At 42.2% G+C, this 18,680-nt stretch overlaps 1 protein-coding gene across 1 annotated transcript; it reads right to left on the bottom strand.

Moving 5' to 3' along the window:
* Positions 1-9,321: 9,321 nt before the first annotated feature.
* tyrp1b (tyrosinase-related protein 1b) lies at positions 9,322-16,432 on the bottom strand. Its single transcript, XM_007906524.2, has 6 exons — positions 15,740-16,432; positions 14,740-14,944; positions 13,519-13,686; positions 11,828-12,007; positions 11,049-11,195; positions 9,322-9,545 (listed from the first exon to the last, which is right to left on the bottom strand). The coding sequence occupies exons 1-6, from the start codon at positions 16,430-16,432 to the stop codon at positions 9,322-9,324; spliced, it is 1,617 nt and encodes a 538-aa protein (XP_007904715.2).
* Between the last annotated feature and the right edge of the window lie 2,248 nt (positions 16,433-18,680).

The following is an 18,680-nucleotide window of genomic DNA, read 5'->3' as shown; positions in this document are numbered from 1 at the left end:
TCTGCACCCTCGCCTCAATATTTGCGACACGTTCCGCACCTTAACGCTGTCATATAATAATAATAATAATCCTTGCATTTGATATAGCGCTTTTCACGTCTTCTAGACGTCCCAAAGCGCTTCACAGAATAGACTGTATATTTGCATGGCAGACTGGATCCAGCCTGGCAGGCAACAGCTGCTTGATCAGAATTAAATGAGCCACATAACCCAACCCGTCCCCACCGCCCACACCCGGAGCTACTTTTATTTCTGGTTCACTCTCACTCCGATTGCAGAGCATCAAAATTGGTTTGATCTTTCAACCAAAAGCGAGTGCGTTTCACTGCACACCACACCAATGGCACTTGACAGGTTTGCAATAATCAGCATGAAAAACGCAGAGGGTAAATTTTCCACTATTCAGCACTGACCTTCTTTCATGTTAGCTGGGATGTTTACAGGGTGGTTTCATCACAGTCACTCCATTTTACAGTATATCCTGTGAAGTGCTTTAAGCCATTTTAATGTCATGATCAGGTGCAATATCAAATGCAAAGATTATTATTATTATCTGTCCTGTATTGTTAACCCTATAGTCAATCGTTCTGTGTGACTCCTTGACTTGTACAATTACTTATTGATTTTGTTAGCCGTGTGTCTGATATTTGGAAACCCATCAGCATGCTTAAGAGCATCCGTATCAAACTGAGAATTCCACATATGTATGCCACCTACACATGGAAATATCCCTGTGGAAACGGAATGCAAATTCTCTCCCCACGTCTAGTTTACCTAATTCCAGAGAGTATCAAGTACAGGTTGGCTTGAGCCATTGCTTGGGGATCCCAGAGTTTGCATTGAGGTACTGCTGGAGTCCAAACAGCTAAAGCTACACAGCTTGCCATTGAGAGCACTGTATGGTAAGCTTTTCCGCTGCTTGTCTAGCTAGGACCACCCTATCCGTTAGGGCTTTAGCTTGCGGGAGCCGAGTGGGAAGCGTCACTGCCCCAGTGACTGTTCTGCCCTTCCATTTCCTACTCATGAGTCAGGCTGGCTGGGCTGTCATTAGTAGTGCCAGTAGTGCCCTGGAATACTGCAAACCCACAGGTACCAGACTACCGAGATCCCTACGGAGAGTTGACTCGTTTCCAACATTCCATTACCAAACACTGCCAGAGGCAGTACAGAGAGGTTTACCACAATGTGACCTGGAATGATGAAATAGTTATTGAAAAAGGCCTCCTCCCTTCTTTGTCTTTTTTATCCCATCTTAAGACCTACCTCTTTGACCACGCCTATGGTAACCTCCCATCTTCCTCCCTTGCTTGCCGTCCAACCCTGCTGCTGAACAATGCTTCAGACATTACCCTGCATAAGACAAGCTACATAAATGCAAGTTATTAGTGTTTTTAAGCAGAGGAATCCCAGGGTGGATAATGGGATAATGAATATCTAATGTGTTAAATTAGGGCTGGATGAAGTTCACACCGTGTCCTTTGAACTCAGCGTGTGATTGTATTTAGGTTTGGTGTGTCTCCTCTCACTGAGCCAATCTTTATCTTTATTACTATCCAGATATTAACAACCTGAATCATTCACGTCACTCACTCAGTGCCCTCTGGTAGACAGCCTAAAGCCCATGTTGTGACTTCATTTTTTTGTGCTCAACTACTTCAGTGTGAGAAACACTAAAACAGCGCCAGCAATTTTAACACCCAACATCTCAATAATGTGTGATGTGATTTGTTCATCTTTTGCAGATCCTGGCACATATAATCCTTTAGTGATCTCAGAATTTTCCCTCCCCACCTCTGCTGAAGATGATGATTCATGCTGCAGGAAAAAGATCCAAGTCATTGGCGGGACTCCAAATCCCTCCTGGCTTGGGTATCAGTCTGGCTCAGTTGTACACTCTTGCCTCTGAGTTGGACTTTGATCTCATGGTGTTGGCTGGCAGTGCATTGCAGTGCTGGAAAAGAGCTGCATTGTCAGTGGACTGTTTTTTGAGTAAGACATTAAACTGAGGTCCTGTCTGTGGTTGTTCAGGTGGACGTTAAAGATCCCAAGCCACTGTGTGAAAAAAGAAGGGGGTTTCTCCCGGTGTCCTAGCCAACAATCCTCCAGATAAAATTGGTTATTCACTTCATGGCTGTTTGTGGGACATTGCTGTCTGCCTGTAAATTACACAGTCATTACACTTTGCAGTAAAATCTTGTGAAGCGCTTCGAGAGACATTTTGACAATGATGAGGCACTGTATCAGATTAAGATCATTAAGAAGTCACAATTGATTCCTGATTGTGATCTTGACACTATAAATGAAGGATCATAGTAGAATAATAATAATAATAATCCTTGCATTTGATATAGTGCCTTATCATGGCTTCGAAATATCTCAAAGCGCTTCAATGTTAGAATGTTACAGTAATGAAATAGGCCATTTGGCACATCAAATGTTTTTCTCCACATAAACCACACAATCTAATCCCACTCTTGCTTGTTCTCCAAATCCTTTAATATTATTCTTTTTCAAGCAGCTGTCTAATTTCCTTTTAAAATAAACGTACGGCCTCAGTCTCAATTACTGTGAGTATTCAGTGATGTTTCCTGTCACATCAGCTCCTATCAGTCTATGAGACCAGGATGTGTGAGTGTACATGTATGAAAGGGAGCCTGCTGAGCAATCTACAACACGGGGCCAGTGTAATCGTCATATAGTTCTGAGAATCAATAAAATAAAAAAAACTTAAAACAAAAACCTAGCCTAGGAAACCTTAGTTTGTTTGCCAAACACTCAACATGATAAACCTATTGCAAAAAAGCTGCATTGCATTACCTGCACATGGCAGCATTGCAACAAACAATGATACGTGGCTCTCTTCAACTCTGCCCCTGGTGATGATGATGACAGCGCCCTCTTCAGATTTCAGGTATAGCTCATTTTGTCTTTAAGAATGCATTTAGCATAGCCTGTAATTGACTATAAGCAAATGTGTTTGATCATCATATTACAGTACAGATTATACAAAAACCTCTTAATTCCCTCGTTTATAATAATAATAATAATAATAATAATAAGCTTTGCATTTGGTATACCTTCTTTCAAATCAAGAGTACTCACAGGGTATATTGTTTTGTGAGCGAACAATAACCTTATTAAAGAATATAGCTGTTGCCAGAAGTTGGCCCACCACTACATCTCTCCTTTTAGATTACTAGATAACAGGCAGTTTCCCTACACTGCTTTTACTCCCAAAGGTGCTGATTTAAGCCAGGCAGTGGTTGACGGTCACTGGTTCCTCTCTGGGACCTTGGGGAAATGGCATGTTCTTCATATGTGAGAACGAGCAGCCTAAGTGTTCATAAGGAACATCTCTGCCAATAACTACTACCTCCATTGTGTTCCAGCAGAGATAACACTTGGGGGTGAGAACACTTCTCCAGATAGCCATCTCTATCCTGGGACACTGGACATATCACAATCAAACCTCAGCCTTTAATATAATACACAAATTTAAGTTATTAGAATAGTATTATATTAAAGTATTATAGTAAATATTTAAAATACAGTCACACAACAAAAATTTGCATTTGTATAGCACGCCTCACGCAGGATAGCGTCCCAGAGTGCTTGGCAGTGGCGGAACACAATGCTGAGCTGGGGGGAGGTGACCGTAGGCATGGATGAAGAGGAAGATCTTAAGGCGCGATCTGAAGATGGGGAAGGAAGGGACAAGGTGGAGGGTGTTCCAGAGTTTCAAGACATAATGGCTGAAAGCGTGGCCACTGGCGTGGAACGGAGGACACAAGGGACATGCAGAAGGCTGGAGCTAGTCGAACAGAGGCAGAGGGTTGTGGGTTGGGGGGTAAGCAGGTTGGAGAGGTAAGGCAATGTCAGGGCATGAAGGGATTTGAAAAAAAAATTCAGGATCTTGAAATTGATGCTTTCGGTGATGAGGAGCCAGTGGAGCCTGGTTAGAACTGGTGTGATGGGGGTACAGACTTTAGTGCGGGTGAATATATGGAATTTTGGATTAGCTGGATCTTATGCATGGTGGAGCTGGGGAGGGATTTGAAATAGAAGGGATTTGAAAAATTGAATCAGCAGGAGACAAACGCATGGATTACACTTTGCTGTATATTCTTTGAAGCACTTTGAGATGTTGCGATGACGTGATAAGGTGCTATATCAATTGCAAGGATAATTATTATTATTATTTAGAAGAGCCAACATCCTTGATGAAACAGATCAATCTGCAACAGATGTTTCTTGTGGTTTAGACATCCACTCAATGACTATGGATTTAAGAGGTGACAGACTACGAGAGAACACTACCGAGGAATCTCAGTCAATACTCTTGCCACCTTGCATCATTCTGGGACAGATTAGCAGTGCCAATCTAGAGTTCCTAAAACAATATTTAGCTGCAATGATTAATCCATTGGAGAGTTAACACAACACAATGAAGATGAGTCGAATGACCACCCTCCCCACCTCCGTGCTGAAATTTCTATGAAAATATACCAAGGGCTCCAAGAAAACAAGCCATATTTTAATGCTGGGAAATATGATATTTGTGTTGTAAATACATTATAAATATTGTAACTCTGCCTAAACTAAATCCTTCAACAGTAAGCTCATCAAGAGTAAGGAGTCAAAAAAACAAAACATCCTAGAAAGAACAAATGGGTGACAGTCTTGCACTACTATTTGAATAACAATTAGCATTATTCCTTTGGTTAACTGACAATCACAATATTTATTCTTATGTTGGATTTACCAATTTATAAATGCTGACAGTTAGAAAAAGGTTGTCATTCGTGAATGTCTCAAAACACCCTTAAAATACACCCTTGTTCCCCCTTGGTTAATTCCTACAAGCAATATTGTATTTGCAATAGTTTTAAAACCTAGTATTTCAAACGCCTGACTGAAATATCATCCATGGAAAATAAACAATCTTTTTATAATTTCTAACAATCTTAAAAATTTGGGCAAATGGAATTTTGCAGTATCAGCAATAGATCCTAGTGTTTCCTTACAGTTTTCTTGGATGCAGGGTTCCCAGCTTTTGATCGAGTATTTCTTGAAATGATTACTTTTCATCAATTTTACGTGCATCTACATAACGGCTGTTAGTACTAGCAAGAAACTCTTCACCCTTCGGGGACTCCCAAATCAGGTGAAGCATGACAAAGTGCAGAGAAAAACTCTCTGCTCTGACCAAGTCCTGTACCCTTAGCTTAGAGCTCAAAACATTCTCTATTACATCAGTGAGGTATTACAGTATCTATTTCCCACACCAGTCATTCTGCAGCCAGCAACCCTTTGGCCTTTCTAAATTGGATATTTGTTTTCGATCAGCCTGTCAGATACATGTAGAAACCCGTCACCATGCTTAAGTGTATCCAAACCCGATTGAGAGTTCCACATAGCTGTGCCACCTACACGTGGGAATGTTCCTATTTCTGGCAAGGAAAGTACACTTTATCCCGACAGGGATGCACCCTGCTTACCCAATTTCAGATGATATGAGGCAAAGGTTGATGAAAGCCAAGGTTTCGGGATCCCAGAGTATACTTTGAGATACTGCTGGAATTTAACCTACTAAAACTGCATGGATTGCCATTGAGAGCATGCCTAATAATCTTCAGCACCTCTTCCAGCGATATGTAATAACTGATCAGTGGTTCATTCACTTGCCCTCCATCAGTTGTAATAATAATTTCAATGAAGCTCGCACTTCCTTTCTTTTATAAGACGTTGATTACTCTGTCTGAATATCCAGAATTTACTATTTATAATACATGAGATCTCCAGCAAACAGCTTTTTTAAAATGTCCACTTACAAGTATCTGTCAGGTTATAGAGGGCCAGACAGAGCAGGAATTTTGACTCCTGGTTTTCCCCACTCAGCTCCTGCAAGCCAACGCCTATACATAGGGTGGTCTGAGCTGGACAAGCAGCAGGAAAGCTTGCCAAACAGTAATCTGAATGGCAAGCTGTGTGTTTTTAGCTGGTTGAAATCTAGGGATATCCAAATGCACACTTTGGGGTCCCCAAGTCTTGACTCTCACCAAACTGTTCCTAATACTCTCTGAAATTAAGTAAGCAGGGTGTATCCATCCTGGGAAAGTGCACATTCCATTTCAGACATAACAAAATGTCCATGTGTAAATAGTATACATACATGGAACTCTCAGTCTAGTTTGGATATTCTTAAGTGATAGGTTAGGGCGGCTATGCTATACTTCGAGATCGGTGGCTGTGCTGACTTGCCATTATCATGATGACCTCAGGATCTCGCACTTACACAAACAGCCTTTAGAAGTTTTTTTTAAGGGGGATCTTTGCCTACCCAAAACAGTTGCAGAATCATTGAAAAAGGCCAGGAGCAAAAGTGGATCTCTCAGCCTCTGCTGATGTTGATCAGCTGGTGGAGAAATCCCAAAGTAAGCCTTTAATGTGGTTTACACATTGGCAAACGTCTTGATGTGAAGCCATCGGTGGAATTTCATGTGCCACAGACAGACTGTTGGTGCGCAGGCCCTATAACAGTATTTCATTCCAGCTTTCAGCTCTTTGAAACCTCCAGGAACTGCATCAGAGAAGTGGGCTGACAGACTGGTGATATGAGGACCTCCAGTGGCTAATGATCATTTCTATCCATTCATATTACACCAACTACTAGTAATCCTTGCTTTTAATATCACAGAGAAACATTTGCTCCAAAGAAATGGTAATTTTCATATTAACTTTCATTTTTCTTCAGTAACTTAAAAAAACACTATGGTCATTCAGACTTAACAAGAAATATGTGAAGCTAATTCAGATAAATTTCCCATGTTGGCAACATTGCATAATTTTGTATTTGTACTTTGCGAACATTAAAGGTCAGAAGTGATTATATGGGTGGATTTTCTGCTGTTTGAGCCAAGGTGAGCATTTGCTATTAAGGTTGGACTTGGATTAGCACAATCAGGCCAACAGAAAACTGATGTGGAATTTGGCGGGCACAAAGCTTTCATTCACATAATGCAGTTTACGGGAGTGAGCAATGGGAAGACTGTAAAATGGAGCAGGATGATTTATTTTTAAAAAAGCAGTGATAATTATCATGTTAAACTCTCTCCACCCCAAAAATGTTGCAACGGTGCTTCCAAGTATCATAATATATTGACAATAGGTAGATTAGCTGATGGAAAGAAACGAAGACAGATTAATCCTTGCATTTGATATGGCACCTACAATCATTAATGTCTCAAAGTGCTTCACAGTAATCGCTGTCAAAAGTAGTGACTGTATATAGGCAGACTTGGCAGCCAATTTGCAGCAGGAATGCCCCACAAATAGGCATGATATGAATAAGCAACTAATCTGAAGGATTTATTGGTCAGGACATTGGGAGAAACGCCCTTCTCTTTTCAAATAGTGCCGTTGATGTGCACTTGCACACTAATGGGATCTTGATTTCATGTCTCAACGGAATGATGGCACCTCCAAATAATGCAGCACTCCCATGTTAGCCAAAAACGTGCACTTAAAGAACCAAAGTGGGTCCCGACTCCAACCCTATCCTGTGACAGGAGAGGAGGCTATGGCACAGCCTTCCAATAGTCCAGAGACCTCTGCGATGCATCTGAGCATGTATGCTGAACCTTCACCGAGAATCCGCACCAGTCACGCCACCCCTTGTTGTCTGCCTAACTTGCTGCTCTGGATAACTCCCCAACCCCTCCCTCCACAGGCTGCAGATCATCCAGAACTCTGCAGCCTGTGTCCTCTCCCGCACTAGGCTCTGCGACCCTATCACCCCCATCCTCGCCCAACTCCACTGGTTTTCCATCACACAGAGGATACAGTTCAAGATCCTGGTCCTCACCTTCAAAGCCCACCATGGTCTTGCTCCCCCCTATCTCTCCGACCTCCTAACCCCCTACCACCCTGTTCGCTCCTTCCGCTCAGCGGGCTCCGGCCTACTTCACGTCCCCCGCCTCGCTTGCCCCACTATTGGCGGGCGGGCCTTCCGCCACTCTGCACCCACCCTCTGGAACTCCATCCCACAGTCCCTCCGTCTCGCCCCCTCACTTGCCATCTTCAAGACCACCTCAAGACCCTCTTCGCTCCCCTTGCCCTCCACCCTCCCCCACCCCTCGGGTCCAGAACTCTGTCTGTCCAGCGCCTTGGGCCATCCTCCCACCGTGAAAGGTGCTATACAAATTTAATTTTTTTATTATTGATAACTATTTGCTGAGCATTTTTTCCTTGGAGTAATGAGTTATCAGGAGTTTACTGTATATGTTTTGGAGACATTAAAGATTATATGTCGCTTATCAACTGCAAAGATTATGCATTTATCTCACGTCTTCATTTATATTTCTATCCACCAATCAGTCTTGTCATCTATACATACAATATGCCTATTGGAATTACATTTATGGGGTGAGGCTTTGAATCTTAGCATGTCAGCAGAATTTTCAAAATGACTTTGCAAGTTGTTAACTGTACCTCATCTTTTCAAAGTTCAATAACAACAACTTATACTGATATAGCGCCCTCCACCCAGGGTAGTGTCTCAGAGCGCTTAACAGTGACGGAACCTGACTCCGAGCGGGAGGGGGAGGTGACTGTAATCACGGTCAAAAGGTTCCAGAAAAACGGAGAGAGGTGACAAGATGGAGGAATTGAGGGAGAGTGTTCCAGAGTTTCGCTGCGTAGTGGCTGAATGCACGACCTCCAATGGTGCGAGGGACAAGCAGGAGGCCGGTGCCAGTTGAGCAGAGGTGCCAGGTGCTGGACTGGGGAATGAGGAGGTCAGAGAGCTACACAATATTACTTTTTTGTATACACACGCGCACACGTTGTTAAAATGCACAATCTGTGACACAACCAGCTGATGAAACAGATTCTAAGCAAGACTTGAAAGGAATTAGATTAATGCTAAAGAGAAAACAACAACATTATAAGCTGCAGGGAAATTTGTAACTGCAGATGGCCAGAGTGCGGGAATTAACAACAGCCCAGACATGAGCTAAATGATTTTGTTCTGTAAACCTTATATGGTAACTACAAGGATGGAATACATGCACTATAGTTCATTTTATCTGTTATGTCCCCAGTGGCTATTTCACTTATTTTGAAACACTATTGAAAGCAAATCAGTTACAATTAACAACCTAAAAGGCAATCTAGCTCAACACTTTATAATTTAGTTCCAAGTGACTCATGCAATTACATTACTTACAATCTTACTAAGCACAAAGCACAAGACTCCACACTGCTTTATTACACCATCACTTACAGGCACATATGTAAAGGATGACAGGTTTGTGAAGTGCTTTAGATAGCAGACTGTGCCCCATTTTGGACTTTTGGTGCTGCTTCATAATGAGACGAGTACTGATGATGCTGATCCACTAAGAGAGGTTGGTACAGCTCATTTTTAGCCCGTTTTCGTCTTCTGTTGCGCATGGCTACTGCAGAGATAGTAAATACGATAGCAACCAATACCAAAGCTGCTACAATCCCCACTGTTATCAGTTGCAGTTGTGAGAGGCTGCCATCTACAGAGAGAGAGAGAGAGGAGTGACAATCTTCTCACCATCACTTTACGAATGATTAATTTAGCATTTGATAAATGGTACCAGTTTACAGCAAATATAATTGGGCTTAGTTCTCTTAGGAGTCAAATCAGCATTCAGGCTATGAGAGATTATCCAATGTAAAATCTGAATGCAAACTTCAGGTTCAACACTCTGATCCTTCAAATTTATCGTGGTAAATAGTGCATTCATGTATATAAAAATAGCTTGGTGCAATTCACTAGAATGAATTTTCATAATAAAAATAATAATCCTTACATTTGATATAGGACCTTATTACATCGTTGTGACATCTCAAAGCCTTCACAAAATATACGATGAATTCACTGCATTCTTTTGGGGGAATTTAGAACTATGTCAGGACTTTGGGAGCGAAAAAAGTTATTGGAGAGAAAAGGCAGCAATTTAATGCATACTACTTTGGCCTACTTTCTAGAAGCCAGCTTACTAGGCTTCATTAGCAAAGGATAGAGAGAAAGCTGCTTGCCTGATCAGTGGCATGGGTAGAGGTGGAAATATTCCATTCAGCAATCAGACACCAGACTAGAAAGGTTCACAAGAACGGTTTGGATGAAGAAGGCCATTTGACCCATTTGATTTCATTTTTTCAGAATACCCATCTTACCATCCTCCTATCACAGCATTTGGGCCTCAATCCCCTTTCTGGTAATTTGTTCTTTTTAAATAGAAGAAATGCTTCCTATCCTGGTGCCTGAACTGAAATTCCACTTTGCAACCCAACCTGTGTCCCCTGCATTGATGAATACTAAAGTATTGTTCTGTGTTTACATTCTCAATCCAATTTCAAATGTCGTATACTCTTTAAGTCTCCTCTAAAACATCTCCTTTGACTAAAGAGCCCTTGTAATATTGTGGAGCGCTGTAGCTCAGTGGTTAGAGCACTCGCCTTGCAAGCGAGACACCTGGGTTCAATTCCAGGCAGAGCGAAACCTTGGGCAAGTTTCCTTACTCTACACATCTGATAATAATCCCTCCAAAAAACAATAACAAATTGGTCATTTTCAATCCACGACTGTTTTGGGACACTGCTGTCCTTAATTGGCTGCCGCATTTCGCCCACAAATATATGGTCAATTCACTTTACAGTATATTCTGTGAAGCACTTTGAGACGTCTAGAAGACGTAAAAAGCACTATATCAAATGCAAGGATTATTATTATAACCATTGTTGATAGCTTATTTCTTAAAAGTAGGGATCATCCTTGTTCTCTTGTGCACTAGCTCTCGGGTGTTCCAATGAATAGGGCAAGCTATGAATGGCACAGGTCGAATGAATCTTAAACAGTTCAAGTCCTCCAAGCTGCTCTTCTTCCACACATACTTTATTTAATATAAGTTTCAATCCATCAATGGATGGAGCCAATCCAGCTGAAAGTGCTATAGACTCGATGCTCACTTTTTGTTTCCCCAAAGGGAGTATGAAAACATTTAGAGTGAACTTACTTGGCCATTGAACTTCATAGGTATATCCAAAGTTTTCAGCTGCAGGCTTAAACATTTCAGCATTGGTAATAGGAGGCCAAAAGGGGACAATGTTGTAACCTCGGTTATGGCCTATTGGAGCGTTTTCAAATGGAAAGACGGATGCATCTGAAAGAGGGGGTTAAAAGTAATTTAAGCAGGTTTTATTATCATCAGGAGATAATCAGGATAACATTACAAAGTCTTAACAACAGTATTACATCTAGTCATTAAGACAGCCAGTAAATTAAATCTTCTGTAAAGTATCAAAACTCCTATAGAGGAATGTCATAAGTATATCATAAGTGGTATATGAACATGAATGGAGAGGCAGAAATACATATTTTAAGATACACTCAATAGCCTTTCTTCTACGTATTCATTGCATAGAAAGTATAAAGCCAGAGATGGTGGCGGTGGTAGTATAGATTACAATTACATCAACCACAACCTGCATTTATATAGCGCTCTTCACGCAGGGTAGTGTCCCCAAGTGCTTAAGAGTTGCAGAGCCTGATGCCGAGCCTGGGGAAAGGGAAGAGGTGAACGTAATAGGAAGATCTTCGGGGGTGATCTGAATATGGGGAAGGAGGGATAAGGTGGAGGGATTGAGGGAGAGAGTTCCAAAGTTTTGGGGTGTAGTGGTTGAAAGTTGACTGCACATGCTTGTAAATATATTCAAGATGTACTTCTCACACATGCTGCTAGCAACAAAACTGCATTAGCAAACTGCTAATTTGAAGACAAGCTTGCTGTGTTACCTGCTTGACTTCTCTTCAGCCATTCATCAAAGATTGCGTCAGTAAAGGTATGCAGTAAGACAAAGATTGGATCATTTGGAGACAAGTGGGTTTGTCCTCCAGTTCCATTCAGGAATAAGTGAGCCAGGTTATGTAAGCTACGAACAGCTGGGTCATACTTTCCGGCAGGATCATTATAGCCTGCAATTGAGTGAGAGAGGCTATAAACAGACATACAACACAAAGGCAAGGCTCATAGAAAACTATTTGCTTCATGTCTCCTTTTTTATGTAAGTGATCTACAAATCATCAGTGTGATCGTACTTGGAATACTGTGTACAGTTCTGGTCTCCACAGTGCAAAAAGGATATTGCAGCGATTGAGAGGATTCAGAGGAGGGCAACCAGAATGATTCAGTGGATGGAGAGACTGGATTATGAGGAGTGATTCAATAAACTGGGCATGTCCATGCTGGAAAAGAGGAGATTGAGAAGTGATATGATTGCTGGTTTTAAAATTCTAAAGGGACTGGATAATGTAGACCATGGCAAGCTGTTTCATCTTGTCCAGAACAGTAGAACCCAGAGAACACCCCTCCGATTGAAGTGGGGGGTAAGTAAATTCAAGACTAATCTGTGGAAACACTATTCCAGTGAGTGAGTGGTAAATCTATGGAACATGCACTCTAGGGAGACGGTGGAAGCAGAAAGTTTTGATTCATTCAAATACAAATTAGATATATTCCTTTCAAGAAATAATATGTTGGGATACAGTATATGAGTAATTTGAGACATGATATCATAAGTGTAGTATATTTGGAAGTACTTGGCATTAAATTTGGAATCAACTGAAAAGATTTCCTCAATCCCTTTGTATTTATACAGAATTAAAAAAATGCAAGGAACTTAACAAATCCTGTTAAAATCTGAAACTGGGGGTTAACTGAAAACAAAGAGGAACAACAGGCACAAAGGACAAACTATCCTTAAGTTATGAAACTTAATCAATATCAATTTCCAGGGGATAAGTCCATTCTCTAAACCAACAAAATTATTCCAGAAACAGAACAAGCAAAATGAACAGTACCCAGGAAAAATAATCAATAAGGCTGATGATCAAAATACCCCTCACATCCATTGTTGGAGATGTGTGGAAAATTCAGTATATACAGTATAGATAAACGCTGCATGATTTTTTTTCACATAAGCATTGCATAAAGCTGCTGATTAACCAGATTGTAGATTATAAGAGACACTAGTGGACAGTGCTCTGTGGAACACAATATGAATGTGCAGCTAATTCACTTTACAGTATATTTTGTGAAGCACTTCGAGATGTCTTAACGACGTGATAAGGTGCCATATCAAATGCAAGGATTATAATTATTATGAGGCTGCTGAGAGGTCAGAATTGATTTGTTCACAAGATTGATTTTCTGATATCCTTTTGAGACAGAAGGCTGTATAGACAGAAGCGATTGGGAATTTTATAAAGGGAAATATGGGTTTTAAGGGGTGTGGGGATACTAATTTTAAAAGCTAACTAAGAGCCCACATAATTCAATCCATAAAGAGTGAAGCCTTGAAAGAGTTTCTCTTGTGATGTAGAACATTACTGTATGTAGTCTAAAGAAACTACATTATCAGAATGCTGTGCCCATTCTAAATTAAATCTCCATTATTCACATAGACATTTATTGTAAGCATACTTACCTTCAACAGTGTTTCGAAAGCTATCCGATGAGTTGGAAAAGAAAGGTGGTGTGTCATACGGCGATACATCTAAACACTGTGCCACATCCTCAGGTGAGGGAAGTCGTTGAACGGCTGGCCGGGCAACATTCCCACCAGGATTCCTTTGGATAGGACCTCCCTCAGTACCTGTGCAGAGTAACAGCATGCAGCATTTAGGGCAGTTTTCAATAAGCTGATCTATAGTACTCCCAGACTAAACAGACCACTGTTATGCTGAAGCACTGTGTCACTGACGGAGCAGCTTAAAGTTCGACCAGTGCAATTTCACGATGCATTAGAATAGCAAAGAACTGGTAGTTTGTTCGATATAATGGTCCATTCTTTTCCACTGATTAGGGTGTCAGCCTGGCTCAGGTGGTCATATTCACATCTCTGACCCTGGCTTGCCTCCACTATCTAGTTTCCTGTCCACGAACATAGGAAGTTGTCCAGCGAGTGGCAACTTTGCCAACAGGCAGTTTCATCGATCATCCAGTCTGCCTGTTCAGGTGGACATTAAAGATCCCGTGACAACTATTTAAAAAAGAAATGGGAATTTGTCCTTGCCAACAATCCCTCATATTAAAATCGATTATTCACATCATGGTTGTTTGTGGCACATTGCTGCGTTCAAATTGGCTGCAGCATTTGTCTACAAAATAATTACTATACTTCAGAATAAATCCTGCGATATGGTTTTCGGTGCTGACAGTATGATTATGTAAGGCTGATTATCAGAAACGGGCAAAGCTTTCTATTTGATTATTGTATCAAAGGTGATACATTTGTGGAGTCCTGTAGCTCAGTGGTTAGAGCACTCGCTTTGCAAGCGAGAGACCTGAGTTCAATTCCAGGCAGAGGGCGAAACCTTGGGCAAGTTTCCTTACTCCACACAGAGCCTAATAATAATCCCTCCAAAACCAAAACCAATAAAAAAATTGGTCATTTTCAATCCATATGACTGTTTGTGGAACATTGCTGTGCGCAATTGGCTGCCGCGTTCGCCCACAAATATACAGTCAATTCACTTTACAGTGTGTTCTGTGAAGCGCTTTGGGACGTCCTCCCGACGTGAAAAGCGATATATCAAATGCAAGGATTATTATTATTATTATTATTACATTTATGTCGCATGATATCTTTCAACACGATGAGAGGTATTAAAGAGCTATTATGCATGCTTAATAATAAAGTGGTTACCATTGCAGATAGTTCCCAAGGTGTTATAGTCTTCTATACTTTCACAGAGATTACGCCATTCAGAAAAGACAGAGTTAGGACTTATAAGCACAGAGTCAAAATTGCTTCTGGCTCCCATTAGATCATCTGTGCAGACATCACAGGTGTTGCCTCCAGTGGCAAAGTTCCAGTATGGAAGTGTAAACAAGGGATCCTGCAGCATTACCTGTATTGTAGAGAGAAGCAGTAAAATTTAATCGAATAGAGAATTTTATAGCACAACTGGTCCATTGTGTTTATGTCCGGCACTGTAAGAGGTATATACTAATCTAGTCCCACTCCCTTGCTTTTTTAACCACACTGTTACCTTATATCTTTTCAAATATTTGTCAAATCCCCTCTTTAAAAGCAGTAATGGATTATGTATCAATTTGTGATATATGAGAGATGAAGGAAATTTACCAACAAGCAGTTGTTTGATATATATATATATATATACACATACACACACACAATAATTTTCTCTGCCTCGACTCAATACATCCTCCTCCTTGCTTTCAAAGCCCTCCACGGCCTTCCTCCTCCATTCCTCTGTGACTTGCAAACTCCATACTGACCTGTCCTCTCCATCTGCTCAGCGGACTTTGGCCTGCTCTGTGTCCCCCGCCCCGCCCGGCCCAACCCACCATTGGCAGTCGGGCCTTCAGCCTTTCTGCTCCCACCCTCTGGAACTCCATCCCACAGTCCCTCCACCTCGCCCCCTCCCTTGCCTTCTTCAAGGCCTGTCTCAAGACCCTCCTCTTCAACCGTGCATTCAGTCACCCTCCTACCCCTACTGATCCCAGGCCCCTGCTCGGGTGCTTGAAGCTTCAGGGCCTGGGGACGTCCTCCTGATGTGAAAGGCGCGATAGAAATATCATTTGTTGTTGTTGTTAAACCCATATTCTGTTAGCTACGTCTCCAAGGGATTCAGAAGATTTACTGTAAAGTGTAGTAACTGTAGCCTCCCCTCCCCTCCCACCTGCATGTCTCTCTCCAGCTGCAGCAGGTGGAAGCGGTGCCAGGTGAGGAAGGCGGGACCCTCATGTGAGAAGTCCACGCCCCCGAAGCTGCGCCCATCGCCCAGGTAGGTCCTGCTCACGGAGTAGTAGTGCGTCCACACGAACAGGTTGTAGATGGAGACGTTGTCGAACTGCGGGCTGCGGCCGTCGCTGCCCAGGATGTCGGCGTAGTGTCGGGTGGCGACCACCATGTCGGGGTGGGGGGTGGTCTTGGCCAGGTGCAGGGCTCGTACCAGCCTCGCCCTCTGGCTGGTGCTCAGGCTCAGCACGTCCCTGCGCACCCTCAGCACCGGCTGCTGGCAGTCAGCGCCCGCCCAGCCGAAGCGGCACTGGCCGCACTTGTAGCCCTGGTAGTTGGCCGCGCAGCGGCACGTGCGGTTGAAGAAGCGCAGCGGCCAGCGCTCGCGGTCATCCTCCCCGTCGTGCGGATACTGGGGTCCGTGCGGCGCGGGGTCAGCCCGCAGGTCGGCGCACGAGCCGCGCCCCAGGCTGGAGCCGCAGCGGTCCCCGGGCTCCGCGGTGAGGGCCGGGCAGCACTGGCCACTCTGCAGCACCTCCAGCCCCGCACACTCTCGGGGGAACTGGGCTCTGACCCCCTCCACCAGCACCACCAGCAGCAGCAGCCCCCGCCGGGCAGCCGCAGGCAGCAGCATCTACACCAACAACAACAACAACAACACAGATAAACCCCAAAGTCACATTCATTATTTTTATTTTAAACCTTTTTGGCCTCAAAATCCAGATTTTTGTGAATTTTTTTAAAAAAAAATTTGCAGAATAAATCCAGACATTTGTGGGTTTTTTAAAAAAAAATATCAAAACTTACCATAAACGATCGAAGGTTTTGCTAATCTTAATGTTAACAAAAAACTTACTATTAAAGTCTGGAAGTTTTGTTGGCTTCTATTCTTTTTAAATCTTAATGATAAAAGTCCGAAGTTTGCTCATTTCATTTTGCTTTTTGTTTAGAAGAAAATAACAGTTTTACCGTAAAAGTCTGGAGATTTGCTCATTTTATTTTCAATCTTACCATTAAAGTCCAGGAGTTTGCTGTTCTTATTTTCTTTTCAACAACAATCTTTTTATGATGAAAGTCTAGAAATGTTCTAATTTAAAAAAAAATCGAACCATAAAAGTCCAGAAGTTTGCAAATCTTTTTTTTTTTTTTTTAAAAAAATCTTCCCGCAAAAGTAACCCTGAACTGATTTTATTAAATAACTGCACTAAATAACTGATCGCCTTTCCACACTAATCCTTTCCAAGCCAATAAATTCTCCTAAATACTCAATTATCCCATGACTTGTCTGATGTCTGTTATCCTCGTGATTTCAAATCTTTCACTGAAGAGTGAAGCTGCTTGAGGTTTCATAACAAACATGTAAAATGTGTTGGTTCATACAAATTGAACCCAATTTGCAGCAACACCCTCAGCTCTTTTGCTTCTCCCACACTGGGGGATTGAGTGGCAACCATTGACAAGAAGGATCATTAATCAGGACTCACAAACCTCACTCCTTCAGGCAAACAGAAGCTGGTCACACAGGACAATAACTGCAAATTAGGCGCCCTTTATAATAATAATAATAATAATAATAATCCTTGCATTTGATATAGCGCTCTTCACGTCTTCTCGACGTCTTAAAGCGCTTCACAGAATAGACTGTAAAGTGAATTGACCGTATATATTGGCGGCAGCCAATAGGGCACAGCAATGTCCCACAAAATGAATCCTTGGTTCAATAAAGTGCTTTTCACATCGCGAGCACGCCTCAAGCACTACACAGAATTTATTATGAATTGCAGAGACTGCATTTTGCAGACAAGCGCAACAACTAATTTGCACAAAGGAATGTCCTACAAACAACCAAGTGAGGGACTAATTTTATTTTGGGACCCTCTCACCCCCATCCTCGCCCGACTTCACTGGCTTCCCATCACACAGAGGATACAGTTCAAGATCCTGGTCTTCACTTTCAAAGCCCTTCATGGCCTCGCCTCCTACTACCTCTGCGATCTCTTATCCGCCCCTATCATCCCTCCCACTCCCTTTGCTCAGCGGGCTCCGGCCTGTTTCACGTTCCCCGCCTTGCCTGCCCCACCATTGCACTGGAATTCCAGCTTAGACCGTTTGAGGTCCTGAAGTCACAGCTCAGCCTGACCTCTCTCCATCTGACAGCTACCACAACCAGGGGGTGGTACTGTAGAAGGTCCAGCCCCCAACCCCTCTGGAGTTTAGCCTCTCCCCCTGTCCTTATGTATATAGTTTTATATAACAATAATCTATCTCTACTAATAAAGACAAAATGTCTGTCTGTGTGTCAATCTACATTCCATATTGGATCCTTTGGTTGCAAGCGAAGCTGCAATGGGTACAGCCAGTTAACTGTAAAATAGATAATTATCACATATCTCCTTCAGCATGAGATTATGTACTAAATGACTGATAAACCATGGTATATGAAGCATTAAACAGCTGTCATGTGCTGCCATAATACCTCATAACTATACAGTTGACTTGATATTTAGTCTCTCAAATAATTTGTTTAAACTATTCTTTAAACAGCATTTAAAGTGTGCCTGTCCATTCACATCAAATAAAAGCCACAGTAAATCCACATGATTGGAGACTCCCTGCTCTTACCTTGTGAGGTAAAGCTGTCTCACCTTGCTGTGTCCAGTCAGTGGTACTCTTGAGTATCTCCTCTCGCTCAATTCATAACCCTTTGCAGGTCACTGTTGTGCGTGATCTCTCCCTTCTAATTTTGATGACCAGCAGAATGAGCCTGGCATATTGCAGAGCTGATGTCTAACTGAAGTAGTTCAGCAACATAAAATTATACGAGTCACATTGTAACTAGTATCCTAGATTTTTTGGGACTTCTTTTCTGAGCATTTGAGTGA

Source organism: Callorhinchus milii, unplaced genomic scaffold, assembly GCF_018977255.1.
Source record: "Callorhinchus milii isolate IMCB2004 unplaced genomic scaffold, IMCB_Cmil_1.0 Scaffold1, whole genome shotgun sequence".
Classification (NCBI taxonomy): Eukaryota; Metazoa; Chordata; class Chondrichthyes; order Chimaeriformes; family Callorhinchidae; genus Callorhinchus; species Callorhinchus milii.
Note: the sequence above shows the minus strand (reverse complement) of the source record. Positions and strands in the feature narration are given on the sequence as shown.